At 34.8% G+C, this 17728-nt stretch overlaps 1 protein-coding gene across 1 annotated transcript in view; it reads right to left on the reverse strand.

The window, feature by feature from the left end:
• The window catches only part of Lac (septate junction protein lachesin), a 94360-nt gene extending 77194 nt beyond the window's left edge, over positions 1-17166 (reverse strand). Inside the window, exon 1 of the mRNA XM_090384414.1 lies at positions 16963-17166. Within this exon, the coding sequence (XP_090240540.1) occupies positions 16963-17005 (43 nt within the window). The 5' untranslated portion in view covers positions 17006-17166. The remainder of the gene's footprint in view (positions 1-16962) is intronic.
• Positions 17167-17728: the final 562 nt, after the last annotated feature.

Raw genomic sequence — 17728 nt, forward strand, 5'->3', positions numbered from 1 at the left:
TACAAGGATTCTAATTGTACGTATTATGCACTTTAATACTGCAGACAAGAAGGAATATTTTGGTAGGTACTATGACAGTGCAAAAAAAAACTTGTTGAAACATCTCATCTCCACTGCAACTTGCACTTTTGGGGGATGTGAAATTTGTGAAAGAAATCCAGTAAAACAAAATCAAATATTTTATTTTATTATTTTTGCTCATCCATAATATAGTAGTTCTAATTTGGAATTTTCACCAAGTGGACACTCTCTGGTTGACAAGTTCTGCAGCTCATACAATCAAAATTCTTAGTTTGGTAATTTGTGATTGAGGTTACTGCAATGTAGGATTTCAGCTCCTCAGTACAGACTTATGGTTTTTCATTGTGAGACGCTATATGGCTCCTGATATAGTGCAAGAAAGCTGCACAGGCCAAAAAAAAAAAAAGAATTTTTTTTAATTAAAAAAAGTAGATAAGAAAATCACCAACTTATGCACTTCACTCCTCATATAAATAACTATCCTATCCAGTTGATGTTTGAATTTTTCAAATTGTCAACCTCAACTACCTCCTTAATAACATGAAAATTCCACCTTCATTCATTTTACAACCCCTCTGCCTTATAAATCTCGATCAGGTCTCCTCTAAGGTGCCTGGTTGACAAGTTCTGCAGCTCATACAATCAAAATCTTCCAGCTCATACAATTCAAAATCTTCTTCATCTCAGAACAAAATGTCTGTTCTCAGATGAAGTTTCCATACTTGGACACAGTAATCCAAATGTGGCCTTACAATTGCCTCATACAGTGGGATTATGACCTCATCTCTACAGGCTACCGTTCAATAAACCATCAATAGGACACCATGGGCTCTCCTGCTCAGAGAACATTGTGCCTATATCATAACTCCCAAATCGCTTTCTTCCTCTGTTTTTAATTCATTCTCACCAAGTGTACAACTTATTTTTGGATTGTTATTCCTCAAGTGCAAGACTTTCCATTTTGCTACATTAAAACATAGCTGCCATTTTTCTGACCATTGTTAAAACCTGTTAAAGTAATTGTGAAGGAGCATGGCTTGGCACTGATCATTAATAACTCACCCAATCTTATGAAAATCAGAAACAACAGTGGTCCAAGAACTGCTCTTTGGGGTATCTCACTTCTGATGTTATACCAATCTGAAGAATATCCATTGATCACAACCCAGCAATCCATCTTAGAATCTTTCCAGTAATCCCAACATGTTCCAGCTTATATAGTAACCTCTCAAGAGGGACTGAGTCAAATGCTTTAATAAAACCCATATAAATTATGCCAAAATTGTTTTCTACATACAGTTCATGAGTAACTGCATCAAAATAGCTTACTAGGTTATTTAAACATGATGAAGTCAGACTAACTAGTTTGTAATTACTGACTTCACTCTTAGATCCACCTCTATGCATTAGCAATAAGTTGACACTTCTCCAATCCAAAGGAATTTCTCCTGAGGCAATAATGCCCTCATAATTAACCTCAATGGCTCAATACATGTTCTGCTGTTTCCCTTAAAATTACTGGGTTATATGCCATCAACTCAAGGAGCCTTACTTGCCTTTAATAATAGTAGTTTTTCTAATAAACAATCTGATATGTCAAGCTTTCAAGTTTCACTCATCCTGCCTCTCCTCACCATGAAGAGTCTTTTGTCAGTAAAGATCGATGCAAAGTACTTATTCATTTCATCAGCTGGGTTATCTAATATTTCCCACACCCTGTACTCAAGGATCCAATCTGATTAATTTTCTTCTTTGAATTCACATATATGAATAACTCCTTGTCCCCATATTTTGCTCTCTTAGCCAGTGCTTCCCCATACTCAGCCTTGCCTGTCTTAACCTTTTCTGTGTTATTATTACAGATAAATTTGTAGCTTCAGTACTTTTCATCCCTTTGTAACTTTCCCATTCTATCTTTTTGTACTCTATCACAGTGCTTCTCAAACTATCTGTGGTGAAGGACTAGTTTCTTTTATTTCCAGCCTGTTGCGGAGAGATACTTTTGTAAAATACAAATTGTCAAGGACCAGCACTGGTCCACATCCCACACTTTGAGTAGCACTGCTCTATTAGACTGACCAGTTCCATATCCATCTGTCTTGCATCCTCTTCATGCTATATTTTCTTAATGTGCATTCATGGCTTCAGTTATTATTGCTTTAACACTATTAACCATGCATAGTTAATAGTAGTAGTAATGGCAAATGATGCAAGAAAGCAAGCTTATATAGGATCAGCCAAAAATAAGGAAAAAATAAAACACAATTCACCCATCCATACCCTCCAAGAATTTTTCTAGGTTTCCACTGAATTTATTCAATCCATCCACTTCCACAACAACAGATAGAAGCCTGTTCCAACAATCAACCACCTGCTGGCTGAAGGCAAAACTTCCACACATCTGTCCTGCAACAATCCTTCCTCAACTTTAATTTATACCCCCTTATAAGTGTAGTCTCAACAAGTGAAAGAATATCATTAACATTCAGCTTACTCAATCCATTCAAGGCTTTAAACACCTCAATCAGATCTTTCCGCAGATGCCTGGTCTTGAGATGCTGCAATTTGCAAAACTGAAGCCTGTATTGGTAAGACCCCCCTTTTGTCCCTTCACCAATCTGGTTGCCCTTGTCTGTACCTGTTCCAGCAGATCTACATCCTTTCTAAAGTGAGGCTTCCAGACCTGTATACAGTATTCAATATGCAGCCTAACCATGGCATTATATAAAGGGATAATCACTTCCTTATCCCTGCTAGCAAAGTTGCTGTATTTCACTGACAAAACCCCATGAGCTGCCCTGGCAGCATGTCTGCACTGCTCAGAGAATTTCATGTCTGACTGCACAATTATCCCCAGGTCTTTTTCATTCTCCACCATCCTGAGTTTAGTACCATACAGTTCATTACTCTGAGGTTACTGCTACCCATATACAGTACTTTGCATTTGTCAATGTTAAAATTCAATTGCTATTTCTCAGCCTATCAATCCAATTTTCCTAGATCTTGTTGCAGTAGCTCACCCTGATGACTGTCGTTGACAATCCTGCCAACCTTTGTATCATCTGCAAACTTAGACATTAAGCGTGATATACCTTCATCAATATCATTGATAAATATTGAAAATAACAATGGGCCCTAATTATATGCATGTGTTGAATGACATATGTTATGAAGAGTTATTGATAGCAGAATGGCTTTACTGCCATGTACTTTCCTCCAATTGCTAATGCTCTCTGGCTTCATGGCATTGATGCTTCATTTGGAATCAAACTGTTTACACACATTCACTTCACTTTTCATGCAGCGAGCACTACTGTTATTGACGTGTTTCCCTTGGATCAAAGCATAGGCTGAAGGGCATGGTTTTTAAATATGAATTCACTCGCCAACAGGTCTAAAGGGAGATTTTAAAAATTTTCTCCCACACACACACACACACACACACAGGAATTACACATTTACCAGTGACTGCTGATAGGTTTAAGTTATTCCATAATTATAATGTGTTCACATTCTCTTCACAATCTGCTCAACTGATAAATACTATGTATCACCTTAAACTGTTATAGCCCCTTTTATGAAATTAAAACCTGTACCTTTACCTCTAATTACTGCAACATATTTCTATTTACTACATTTCAATGGTTTCTATAATCTAAGTCCTATGATTTCATATGATTTGAGTAATAAGGTCTAGAATATTCTTACCTCCAATATTTTATCTAACATACTGGTACAAGTGTCAATTATGCAGGTTATTTAAAAATTTTATTCACCATGGTGAGTTTCCCTCCCGTTTATTCTAATCAATTAGGAGCAGATTGAAGTTGCCCGTAATAAGGCATTCACACTTGCTTGCCCATTCCACCTGCTTATAGAGACTTTTGTCATACTTTTTGCACTGCTGTGGCCTGTAGATTACTCCCACACATTATGTTTGCTTCCAACTAACACCACACAAATTCTATTCTGACTCAGCAAAAGCTCTTTTTGTTCTCAGGCTGCTTTTGATAAGGAGCATGATTACTCCACCCCTTCTATCTACCCCTATCCTTCCTAAATACATTATACACACCATAGTGAAATTCATCATCACCAATTGCTGGGTGACACCACATTTCTGTTAGCCCTGTTATGTAAGCATTAGTTGTCCTAACCAGGAGTTGGAATTCACCCATTTTAATAACAACACTCCTGACATTACTGTAAACACAGTTAAGACTAAATATTATTTTATACTTTACCCTTACATTCCCTTGAAGTTATTTAGGTTTGTTTTTATAGCTTTATCTTCCTGTTCATTTGAAATTGGCACTCTCAAAACATCTTGTCAACATCAGCTGTTGTGGTAACAAACAAGAATTCTTAAGATGTGTGGAAGTATTACTTTGACTCATATCATCAGATAAATATATTACCCTTCTACCTACAAGTGCAGGGCACACTGATAAAAAAAAAAAATCCCCCCCCAGAGCCTTGCAGATTCCCACAAGGTTCAGCATATAATCCCTCCTATTGTATCTGGACAGAATTGCAGATACATACACATTATAGCCAAACTAATGACATTTTTTTCAGTATGGTCCTATATTTATCCAACAAATGGTCAGATAATGTTAATTTAATATTGCTAGTCCCCATGTGAATAATAATGCTCTCTTTACCTCCTCCCCTTAAATCTGACAATCTGTTGGTAACATCATTAATTGTTGCTCCTGGCAAACAACCCTGGTGTGTTTGCCAGGTGTAACAAATTTTAGCCATTTCCCTGACAATAGTGTCTCCCAATAAACTTAATCTCCTTCAACCAGAGCAGTATTCACTTGGCAGATCATAAGATACTTGAGTTACATTTGTTTCTAGGGCAAGCACCTGTTTCTTCAGTAACTGAGATTCTTCTAGTATCACCAATGCACCAAGTTTTAATATGAGATTAGTACACTCCTTGCACTGAGTGCAAAGAAGAGAATTGGTGGTTGACTTGGTTTTTGTCTACTAGACTGACCTTTGAATACCTTCCATAGGGTATTCAAAAGTCAGTCTTCCAGAACCAACTTAAAACATATCTGCTCCCTTTGACTGCTTACAGTAGAATTGCCAATGGGAGATTCCACTAAACTAAATCCTGTATATTTTTATTCTGTTTTATCAGGTGGCCAAAAAATGTAAATTTTTAGGATAAAATTAAAACATAATATGTTACATATTATGTAGCAAAATGAACAAAAACCCTTTATATATCCTGCAATCATTTGGCCGGATGGTAAAAGTTTATAATAGATGATACCAGCTATATTCTACCAGACACACTGCAAGATTTTCATCTTTTGCTCAAGAAGTAGAAACTTCAATGTGTGCATGTGTGTAGCATAGGTTCATAGGATGTGTTTGGTATTACTGAAATAAGGGATTTTTTATTGAATGTCAACAACCAGTTGCGTACAATAAAAAATGCAGTGAAAGTATTGCATTGCAAATATTAGTACTTAATATTATAAAATAATGAACCAAAAACTGTTCATTATTGTAAAGTTAAAGTAATTACAAGCAATCTGATAGTCTCTGGGGTTTGTTGTCAGCTGTGAATTTAAATAGAACCCATTTCTCAGTTTGTACGCCTTTCCCAGTCAGTGCAAGATGGTTTTATCCCTCACATTGAATCTTTCTGCAACACCTGGTATTTTGACTTCAGTGTGATCCAGTGGCAGCGTTTTGATTTATCATCATCAGTAGGGGTTAAGCCAACCCTCACAGAGTGAGTCATCAAGTGACTCATTACCTGATTAAATTTGAACCATTTTTGGCCTGTACATTGACTGACTGTATTTTCTCCAAATGCTAGACATGCCTTACTGGCTGCTCATATAACAGTGATAACGAGTTATTTGATGCTGAAAAGGTGGCTGCTCTAATCACTTCCACATAATTTTTCTCTAAATATCAACTTTGGGAAAAATGCACACTTTTGTGATTACTTAATATTTCACAAATATTAAGTAATCACCCTCTGAAAGTGTGGGCCACAGAAAAGACAAGGTTAGTCTCAGCAAGATGCATGTACCTTCCAAAACATCCCTTCTAATTCAGTGCTGTGTAGTGTATAATACATATAATATTCATATCTGCTCATCGGCACTATTTGCCTGCATAAATTTTCATCATATTCATAATGAATTTTTTGCTTCCACACAGGAAGGACACGGTTAAAATATTCTACCTCATGAGTTTTGCACAATCTTTCCAAACTGACACGACCAGACCTATATACTCCCACCTATCATTCCTGGAAAAAATTGCTGTGTTGAGTGTCCTAACTTATGGCTTTATTTCAACATTACCTCATAATTATGAAGTAAGATCTAAGATTGCCTATGTTTAGTAATATTAGTACTTATTTGCATAATGGCACCACCTATTGTGCACTTTATAAGTGATAACTTTGATACAATATCAAAACTTCAGCCCCTGGCAGATATATGTTGGTTCTGTTACACAATATATTCCATGTTTCCAAACCAAGCCATCCAAAATTACAATCTCTCGTGGAACCAGCATATATCTGCCTCTGAAGATTCATCCTTGTAGACAAGTGTGTGGAAGTAGATACTACTGTGTTGGATCTCTGAGTACATGATGAGTCTCCTACATTAATTCTATCTCTTGGACATCAATTCTTTTTCTCTGGTACCCAATCATACATAAACAAATTTTCACTTCTTTTTTCTAACACACACAGTATCTCTGACACTATTACATCTTTCTAGAGATAGATCCAAATATATGCCACAATCAACAAGTAATAAAGCCATGACTCAATGACTCACAGGAAGATCATCAGCAGAAATTCCCTCAAGGTTCATAACTATAATAAAACACTATTTATAATATAACAAAGTCCTTTTAAAAATATCCTACTACACTACAATTTTAAACAAAGAACTATGATACTAACAGTAAAATATCAATGCCCAGTACTAGTTATCTTAACTGAATTAATATTACAGTAATTCTATCACAACAGGTTACTTTATAAAAAGCAATCTGCTGTAATAAAAAAAAAAAAAATGTTCTTGTTTATACCCAGCATGACCACCAGGTCAGTGGAGTTTACAATAAATTGTCAATACAAAGATCATTAGAGCACTTTAGGGCTATAAGCCGCAGGTTGTGAAATAGTTAACTGAAGTGTAAGTGCATCAATTATCAATACAAACATTAATCATATTTAGCAGTCACAGGCTTGAACCCCGGTTCACTCAGAGTGTACGCTACTGCACTGTCGCTCCTGACCACTCGGCTATGTCAGAATTATAAACTATTTAAATAGTAATATTTTGTGTATGGAATTACCAATCTGAATTTTAAAGCAAACATAAATAATAATATTTTCAATAAGGTTTTGTTATGTTAATTTTGGAAGCCCTTAGGGACCCCCCCCCCAAGAGTTTCTAAAATTGACTCCCCTAGATGTTTTTCTGGGGATACCTGAAGGATACCACACACAAAGTAGAAAAAATTACAAATGACATGTGCACCACTGCATTAGCATTATAATGGCTAAATTATTGCAAGGAAATCTGCACCTGTCAAAAAAATACACTATTGTTCATACCTTCCACCAAAAAGTACCTATCCAATTACACTTTGAACTTTACCAAACTGTTGATTCCAGTGATCTACAACACACTGTCTAAATGTAAGTTTCATGAATTCCAGCCTCCTGTTACTCTTCAAAATTTTGTACAGTATTTGTGTTCCCTGGTTCTTCTTTCTCCTGCCAGCGAAAATATACCTCCCTCATTCATTTTATCGATTCCCTTTGGGACTTTATGATGGTATATCAGGCTTAATGTCCAAGTTTGCAGACGATATGAAGGTTGGCAGGGTTGTTAATGACACTAATGACAGTACACTGCTGCAATAGGATCTAGAAAAGTTGAGCAGATGGGCTGAGAGGTGGCAAATGAAGTTTAACATTGACAAATGTAAAGTACTACATATGGGAAGCAGTAATCCCAGAGTAACGTATCAACTCTATGGTACCACATTGACAGTGGTAGAGAATGAAAAGGACCTGGGGGTAATTGTGCAGGCAGATATGAAGTTTTCTGAGCAGTGCAGACTGTCTGCAAGTGCTCATGGTGTCTTGTCAATGATATACAGGAATTTTTCTAGCAGGGATAAGGAAGTGATTATCCCCTTGTATAAGGCAATGGTCAGCCCACACCTTGAGTACTGTATACAGGTCTGGAGGCCTCATTTTAAGAAGGATGTAGAGCTGTTTGAACGAGTACAGAGAAGGGCAACAAGATTAGTGAATGGAACAAAGGGTTGCTCTTACAAAGAAAGGCTTAAGTTTTGCAAATTACGGTGTCTGGAGACTAGGCACCTGCGAGGTGATCTGATTGAGGTGTATAAAGCCTTGAATGGTTTGAGCATGCTCAATGCTGATGGGATTCTTCCACTTGCTCAGAATAATCACCTGAGAGGGCATAAATTCACGTTGAGTAAAGACAGTTGTAGGATAGATGTGCGGAAGTTTGCCTTTAGCCAGCGGGTGGTTGATTGCTGGAACAAACTTCCATCTGTCGTTATAGAAGTTGACAGCTTAAATAGATTCAAGGCAGAACTTGACAAATATTTGGAGCGAGTGGATGGGTGAAATAAGGTTTTTTTTTTTTGTTGATGCTATATAAGCTTGCTTTCTTGCATCATGTGCCTTTGCTAATGATAACTAGAATCACCAAAGTCATTCAGGATGGACACTGCAACTAGAGACATCTAAGTCATTCTTCATATGGACATTGATTAGCACACCTTACTAATTTGATTGCTGTTTGCTGAACCCTTTGTAGAAGATTTATATCTTTCTTCAAATGTGGCTTCCAAACACAGTATTGTAAATGTGATGTCATCATCGTCTTATACAAAGGGATAATATCTTTGTCCTTTATATTTTCTTTTGTATATTAATTTAAAAATTATAAATATCTTTATAATTTTTTACATTTAGAAGCACTTTTCTTTACTTGTGAAGGTCCTATATGTCAGACAGGACACCATGTACCTTCCTAGCTGCCTGTTTACTCTGCATGAAAAATCTCACGTATAACTGAATCGTAATCCCTAAATCTTTTTTTTCCCCTGGACCACTTTTAACTGCACTCCTCTAGCTTTCAAGTAACTCCTGGATTTCTGTTCCCTAGGTGAAAAACCTTACATATAGAAACAATTGACATTTTTCAGAGAATTTGTGTAACATAAAAATCATTTTGAAGTAAAATGGTGTGGTTCTGGTCATTAACCACCCTCCTTACCTTTAAACATCAGAAAATTTTTGCCAACTTCTCTTGCAGTCCTTCATCAATATCATTAAGGAAGATAAGAAAGAGAGGCTTAGAACTGACCTACGAGGGACACCTCCTTATATACCAGCGTTTCTCAAACTGTGTTCCACAGAATACTAGTGTTCTGTGAAACAAGTGTTCCACGAAAAATCGTAATTAATAATAAAAAATAAATAAATTTTGCATATTTGTAGTGTACACTACTTTTGTATCAATATAATATTTAACATTTTTTTTTTGGTTGTTAATATACTGGCATAGACTAATAATCAAATAGACTGCGGAACACTTTATTTTGGCAGGCTTTGCATAGAGAGAAGTATGCGTAGAGGTAATGACACTTAAAAAAAAAAGTAGCAATATGGTGATCTAGTATGCCATTCATATGCAATTTAGTCTGGAGTACACGTGTTGGAGGAAGCGAACCGATATCATAAGTAATCTCACTGCCTTGTATTTTTTTTTTTTTTTTTTGATAATTATTAGTATTTTGAAATATTATTACAGTATTAAAATATGTAACCATGGATTTGTAGTTGAAAAAAGGAATTTTAAAATGAGAAGCAAAGTACTTCTAGTAGTGCAACTGTGGTCGATGAAAACGAACACAATATTAATTAACTTTTATTAAATTAATAAAATTAACTTTTTTATTAATTTTTTAATTGTTTTTTTGAATTTTTATTTAATAATTGTTTTCAATCGATTTTTTTACTGTAATCATTTTGTGTTAATCTTTTATCCATTTTAATTTTTTGAGAGTATCATACAGAAGTGTTCTACCTATCATATTGAGGTAAATTTCTATTCTTCTACAAATCTCATTTATATGTATTTGAAACTTTTTTTCTTTCATGTTTATTCAATAAACTTTCTGACATACACCATATTTATACATAATTTTTACTCAACCTGTATTTGTAGAAAATTATAACACTATTTATAGGAAGTATATATATATATATATTATTTATAATTTTACAAAAACTGAGACATTGTAGGGAAGGAAATGATGCGTATTATCTCTGAAGTCAGATAGTATGCAGTCAGCAATTCAAAGTTGATGCAAGAATTTTAATCTAACTTTTTAATTACTCATCCTATTAGAAAAACAAACATTACAAAACGGGCAGATACAATATTTGATTTCTCTTTCAAGGAAATTGCTTTCCACTAATTCTACATTTGGAAGCCACAATCAGTTATAAAACTTAGTGGCAGGTGGAGAGGGGAAGTTTCTTTTTATACTCAGTACAGCCCCATCTATCAAGAAGAGTTTACCCACAGTTAGTAATAAATGATGCATTTTTTGTGGCAGCATATAGACTAGATTTGCTGCCTTTTCAGAGCCTATGATGTAGATATTATTTGGGAGGGTGGGTAGTAAAAGCAAATGATCAAAATTTTTTTATGACACACCATAGTTCAAAGCAGTGGTGGGCAACCTCCAGCCAGCCTGCAAATGTGTGTAATCTGGCCCACTGTCATTTTCAAAATATATATAATAAACAACCTGTCCCTTATTATATATATTTTTTGAATTAATGGAATTTCTGATTTAAATTTAGAAAATACTCTGCATACTGCTATGACAAATATCAATTCACTGATAAAAATAAACTGTCAAATCTCTTATGAAATATTATAAAAATAAAATATTGCAATTTTTGTTACTGGCATTGTATTTGTATTTTGTTACTATAATTGTATTTTTGTAATTTTATCTTGAATTTCTATTTTGTTTTTCTTATTAATAAAATTAATTATATGTGTGTATACATATTACACTAAATAACATAAAACTTTTATGACATTTTTTTTCATTATACACACCATTTTAATAATCCTAAAAATTGTGGAAAGCTAAAAAAAAAATTTTGGCCCATGTGTAGATCGCACACATTTTATTTGGCCTGCCATTTATAAAGGTTGCCCACCCCTGGTTTAAAGCATGGGTCAATAAATCGTTCATCCCACATAAAATAAAAATAAATTTTATGAAGAATACTTAATTATCCCAAGAGGTTCATATCTGGTGAGTATGGGCTTGACACACCCAGGGTCCTGAGCTGGACATCATCATTCTTCCCTTCTCTCTCAGGGTAATTCAAAGTTTTTTCCTCTGGTACAGAATAAGCCTCAGGCTTCCTTGTACCATATGGCTAATAATAATAATGTGCCAGAAACCACATTAATTACTTGCTTGATTTAGTTTGTAAGTTTGCTTAAAATTTTTATGTATCTACTTATCAAAGGTGCTTTATAAAAAAAATATCATGGTAATTCTGCAACTAGCATATTTCATATAAATATGTGAAAAATTTGATAGTACAATCTAACAACCTTGTGTATTTTTAAAGTAGCTAATATAGTAGCATTAGCATTAGTTGAGGCATATGATGCAAAAAAAGCAAGCTTATACAGCATCAGCCAAAAAAAAAACCCTTCCCATTTCACCCATCCGGTCACACCAATTGTTTGTCTACTTCAGCGTTAAATTTATTTAAGCTATCAACTTCCACAACAACAGATGGAAGTCTGTTCCAGCAATCAACTACCTGCTGGCTAAAGGCAAACTTCTGGACATCTGTTCTACAACTGTCTTCCCTCAATTTGAATCTGTGCTCCCTCAGGTTCTTAATCTGAACAAGCAGAAGTATCTCATCAGCATAGAGCCTGCTCAAACCATTCAAGGCCTTGTACACCTCAGTCAAATCACCTCACAGGTGCCTAGTCTCCAGATGATGCAACTTGCAGAATTTAAGCCTCTAAGAGAACCCCTTTGTTCCTCTCACCAACCTTGTTGTCCTTCTCTGTATCGTTCTAGCAACTCTACATCCTTTCTAAAATGAGGCCTCCAGACCTGTATGCAAAATGTGGCTTGACCATTGCCTTATATAAAGGTATAATCACCTCCTTGTCTCTGCTAGCAAAATTCCTATATATCATTGACAACACTCCATGACCTGCTCTGGCAGCCCATCTGCACTGCTCAGAGACCTTCATATCCGACTGCACATTTAACTCTGGATCTTTTTCATTCTCCATCTCCCTGAGTGTAGTACCACACAGTTGGTACATTTATATTTAGTTACTGCTACCCATATGCAGTACTTTTCATTTATCAATATTAAACTTCAATTGCCACTTCTCAACCCATCTGCCTAACTTTTCTAGATCCTGTTGCAATAGCACACTGTCTTTACTATCATTAACAACCCTGCCAACCTTTGTATCATCTGCAAACTTGGACATTAAGCCTGATATACCTTCATTGATATCATTAATAAATACACAAAACGACAATGGGCCCAGCATCAAACCCTGGGGGACTCCACTAATAACATTAGTCCACATAGAGCAGTATCCATTTATTACCACTCTCTGCTGTCTCTCACTCAATCATCCCTTTATCCATTGCAGCAACTTGCCCTTAATGCCATATCACTCCAATTTGTACAGCAGTCTTCCATATGCAACAGTATCAAAAGCTTTCCTGAAATCCAAATATATGATATCAAAATTATTTTTTGCATCCAGTTCCTTTGTGACCACATCGTGGTATCCAATCAAATTGGTAAGACTTCCCCTTAACAAACCGATGCTGTGTCCAAACTATTACTGCATAAATAATTAGACAAACTATTATTGGAAGGGATGGAATGTTTTTTTATTTGGTTGATGCTTTATAAGCTTTTGCATCATTTGCTAATACTAAATGGATTCTTTCTGCTGGAAAGGTGATGGTATCGGTTTTTTGGGATGCTGATAGTGTTGCTAGTGGATTACCTTCAGAAAGGCCAGTCACAGGAGCATGTTATGTAGACCTTGTGAAATATTTGTGTGAAAACATTAAAGACAAATGCTGAGGGAAAATTCAGCAAAAGAGTCCTGTTCCCCCAGAACAATGCACCTGCTCACAAGTCTGTCAGTGCCATGGTGGCTACACCTCATGAGTGTGACTTTGAAATCCTGTATCATCCCTTGTATTCACCAGATTGAGCACCATCAGACTCTCTCCTATTTCCTGACTTGAAACCATACCTGTCTGGCATCTATTTTCCCACCGACAATGACATCATTGCTACAGTGGATGTATTCCTGTAGGCCAGAGAGAAAACTTTCTTTGTAGCTGGAATCAATGCATTGAGTCTATTAACTCCAAAGGGAACTATGCTGAAAAGTAAAGTTACCAGATTCCTCAAATAAACTTTTCATACTCAGGTAACGAGTATATTATAGTACTTTGTCTGTAGTACTGCATCTTGAAAGCTGTTATTTTGGTAAAATAATGCAGTTCATTAAACATCCATTGAACCTCTTTAAAATTAAAACATTTAAAACTGTTTTTGTTCTTTTGAGCCAAATTATTTTAATTTTATCTGTGAACAAATAAGCATTTTTGCTCTCCAAATGCATAACCGTACATTTAGAAGCACTAAACTTTAGTTGCCATTTTTCAAACCTTATGCAGCTAATCCAAGTCTTTTAGAAGTATCATGACTTGGCTCAAATTATTAACAGTCCTTCCCACATTCAAATCATAAACTCTGACAATTTCCTTTGGATACCCTTGTTAATCTCATTTATAAAAATTAATATTTAATTGCTTACAAAGGAAATAACAGATATGTTACTAAAAACACACCATGATTTGCCATGGTGTGCTTTGAGTAATATATCTGTTATTTGATAGCCTTCTCAGTGATTGAGAAGGATTTCAATTAATAATAACATATTGGATTCGCAGTTTGTGGATAATATAATTTTGCTGACGGTACTGAGCTTTTGTGATATCTCTCCACTGCCACAATCCAGACTCAAACAGCTGGATGTTAGTTTCTAACTTTTTAAATATGTTAAAACCAAAAGTTTTAACAAAATCATATCAAAACAAAAAAAAAAAAAAATCCAGTTTAATTTTTTTTAAAAATTATATACACTTCTCTACACAGAAAACTACTTATTATAGCTATTATTCAATTGAGTAATAGCTATAATATTGGCATCCTCTTCCTTGGAGTTGAATATACTGTCTAAGAAAACCCATATACAAACTGAAGTATGCAATAACGCTGGTGAGAAGAGATAAAAATTGACATTTGAAGTATAAAAAGCCAGCATTTTTTAAAAACATTGTATCAATTTTAATTTTATGATAATATCTGTCACCCTGTACACTCATTCAATGAAACTTTATGAATACTGAGTTTATATATGATTTTATGTTCCTAGCAAAAATCTGTTAACAACAATGTTAAACTTTCCTTGAAATTACACATTTCTTGTTAAATTCTGTAATGGCAGGGTTGATACCCAATTGTTGCTTTATCATTATTGAAGTAAAAATAGTAGTAATTTACTGATAACAGCATTTTAGTATTTGGTAGTATTAGAAATGCCAAATGATGTAAGAAAATGGAATGGACTTTTTCTGCACCAGCCAAAAAAAAAAAAAAAAAAAATAATAATAATAATAATTTAATATCAAATAAAACACTGTTCATACTATTTCCGCTCTGACATGATAACCATCCAATTCTGTTTTTAATTTAGCCAGACTTTGTGATAATTACTTATCTGGTTGCCCTTTCTTCTTCGAACCCTCTCCAGAGGTTTTAGGTCTTTTATTAGATACAGCCTCCAGATCTAAATATTAACCACTTTTAGCTCCCCTCCCCCTAGCTTACATGTGACTTCAGCATTTTTGCTCTCCAAATGCATAACTGTACATTTAGAAGCACTAAACTTTAGTTGTCATTTTTCAAACCTTATGGAGCTAATCCAAGCCTTTTAGAAGTATCATGACTTGGCTCAAATTATTAACAATCCTTCCAACATTCAAATCATCAGCAAGCTCTGACAGCCGACCGGGCTAGCCAGGTGGGTAAAGTGCCTGTCTGGCAACCCAAAGGTTGTGGGTTCGATTCCCGCCTCAGGCTTGGATCAAAGTACTGCAAAAACCTTGGGAGGTGCATTATGGCCACAGAAGCCTATGCGCCAACAACTACCAAAGAAAAAAAAAAAAAAAGCTCTGACAATTTCCTTTGTATACCCTCATTTATGAAAATTAATTTTATCAAGAGCACTGTATCTTTGAAGGCTACTATTCTCATAAAAAGATATTTGTCATATCAGTATATCATATTGATTGCCAGTGATATCTGTGCCTCCCCAAAGAACTGGCTCAACCATATTACCTGCAAAGTCCATTTTGCAACACTAGAGCATCCCTTCCTTACATTATCACTAAGCTCCAGTGTGTGCTGAGCCCACACACCCTCAAATGGTTGTCAATACATATATACGAATTACATTTCTGCAATTTAAGACATAGAAATATTTATTGTTGAATCAGATATGGGGAGTTGGCAGACCCTATATCTATTCTTTATATGGCAAAGTTAGTTAACAGAACTTGTAGACTAATGCATAAGATTTTATTTTCAAGTTCCAGTATCTGATGAAGATCATCTGATACTGTTTGGAAACTTTTCCATAAACTCTACACAAAATTTTTTAAATGATTTGCATTCTACAGTACGTTTCCAATATAATACAAAACAGATGCATATATTTAAATATTGAGAAACTTAATTATAATATAAGTCATGCTTTCAGTTATTTTGGATGACTTCACTCAAAGTTTACACAGTACAATGGCTGAGGGGCAACCTGTGTACACAACAGATTCAGGGCAACAAAATAACCAGAGCTTAAAACATACTGCTGAGTCACACATTTTTGTTTTATGCACGCATTATAAAGCAATCCCAGAAGTAATAACTGTTAAATGCCTACAAAACTAGGAGGAAAACATTGTTGGATCATGCGTCGATAATTTTACGCTGGGAACTCAATTCGCTTCGATTACAATTCAAGTCAGAGAATACACTATTTCCATAAGTTTGTGTGATATCAGAAGGGAAAATACGTGCACTGTCCGATTTAATTATCTTAAACGAAGTATGAAATTCTTTAAATTACACAACTTTCTGCTGTAAGCACCCAAACACGTGCGTTACCCAATTGGGACCTCAGTTTCTATAAGATTAAGAAGACACAAGATAATCTATATTCTTACATGATAAAATGTATTGTTTAATATCCCATTACTAACCTCCTCGATGTTTTTTTTTTTTTTTTTGTTATTGTTATTCTGTGCTGAATTATTTTTCAAACCACGTAATCACCATCATTTTGATTATTATAAAGTCACTGTGTGCTTTTATTGTCATTATGATCATGTAACTCTACAGACTCAATGATCATTATTAAGAAAGGTCATTATAATGATTAAATTTGTATTTTTCTTTATATACGTTGGTTATTCACTTGCCTTATGGCTGTTTTGGGTATAAACAAACTTTTATTCCCATTTAATATTTCCCCATACAACAGGAAAATAACATCGCAGAATATACAGCTTTACCACAAAGTTTTTCTTGAAAAAAACTTTTCACGACAAGCAGAGTGGATCCACAAAGATCACAGTATCATCACTCTTTTGATGGTATATGATTTTATTAAATGTTAACTAAACTCTAAAAATACTATGAATACAGATAAAACACAAAACTTATTGTGACCTTACCTGCTGTAATCAGACCGAAAGTTAGGAATACACTTTGCATCATTTTTTTTTTTAATAAGGCACAATAATTCACCAGTGTCAATTGAAAAAAAATTAAGAAACAAGTAATTCGCGGTTTTGCATCACACAGTATCCAGGAGATTCAGATAAACAACGAAAAATCTAAACACAGGCAGGTGTGGTACTCACTGTGGCACAACACAGGTAACGCCAAAGCCAATGAGGCTACCGCGTAACTTCACGAGGTTTGAATTGTCACATGACCGTTGGCCCCTCACCTGACTTCGCCAATCACCAGTCGCAGTCGTCTTGCCCTTTCTGTCTATTCTCAGGTACTATAGGAAGCTTTTCGTACTTTGTGAGGATAAACCGGAAGTCGTGTTCTTTGTAGTGTAAATGGACCGGTTGAAACTTCATTTTTAAAACTATGTAACCATATAAAATTTCGAAGTTTACTACCATAATGACTTCCTATAATGTTAAAATTTAATTCTTATTTTATTTTCTAGAAACATCAAAAAATTCTTTGTTTTACTCAGCACTATAATTTTAAAAAATATTAACTGGAACTAATAATTGAATAATATAATATTAGAACTAATAAGTAAAAATATTAACTGGAACTAATAATTGAATAATATAATATAAGAACTAATAAGTAAAAATATCAACTGGAACGCTACAACTTCGCAACAAAAACAAGACTGAATACATTTTTATAAAAAGTTTATTCACACATGCAAACCACTTCTCACTAATTGACATT

The sequence above is a fragment of the Mastigoproctus giganteus genome, chromosome 11 (genome assembly GCF_048544385.1).
Source record: "Mastigoproctus giganteus isolate SK-2022 chromosome 11, ASM4854438v1, whole genome shotgun sequence".
NCBI lineage: Eukaryota > Metazoa > Arthropoda > Arachnida > Uropygi > Thelyphonidae > Mastigoproctus > Mastigoproctus giganteus.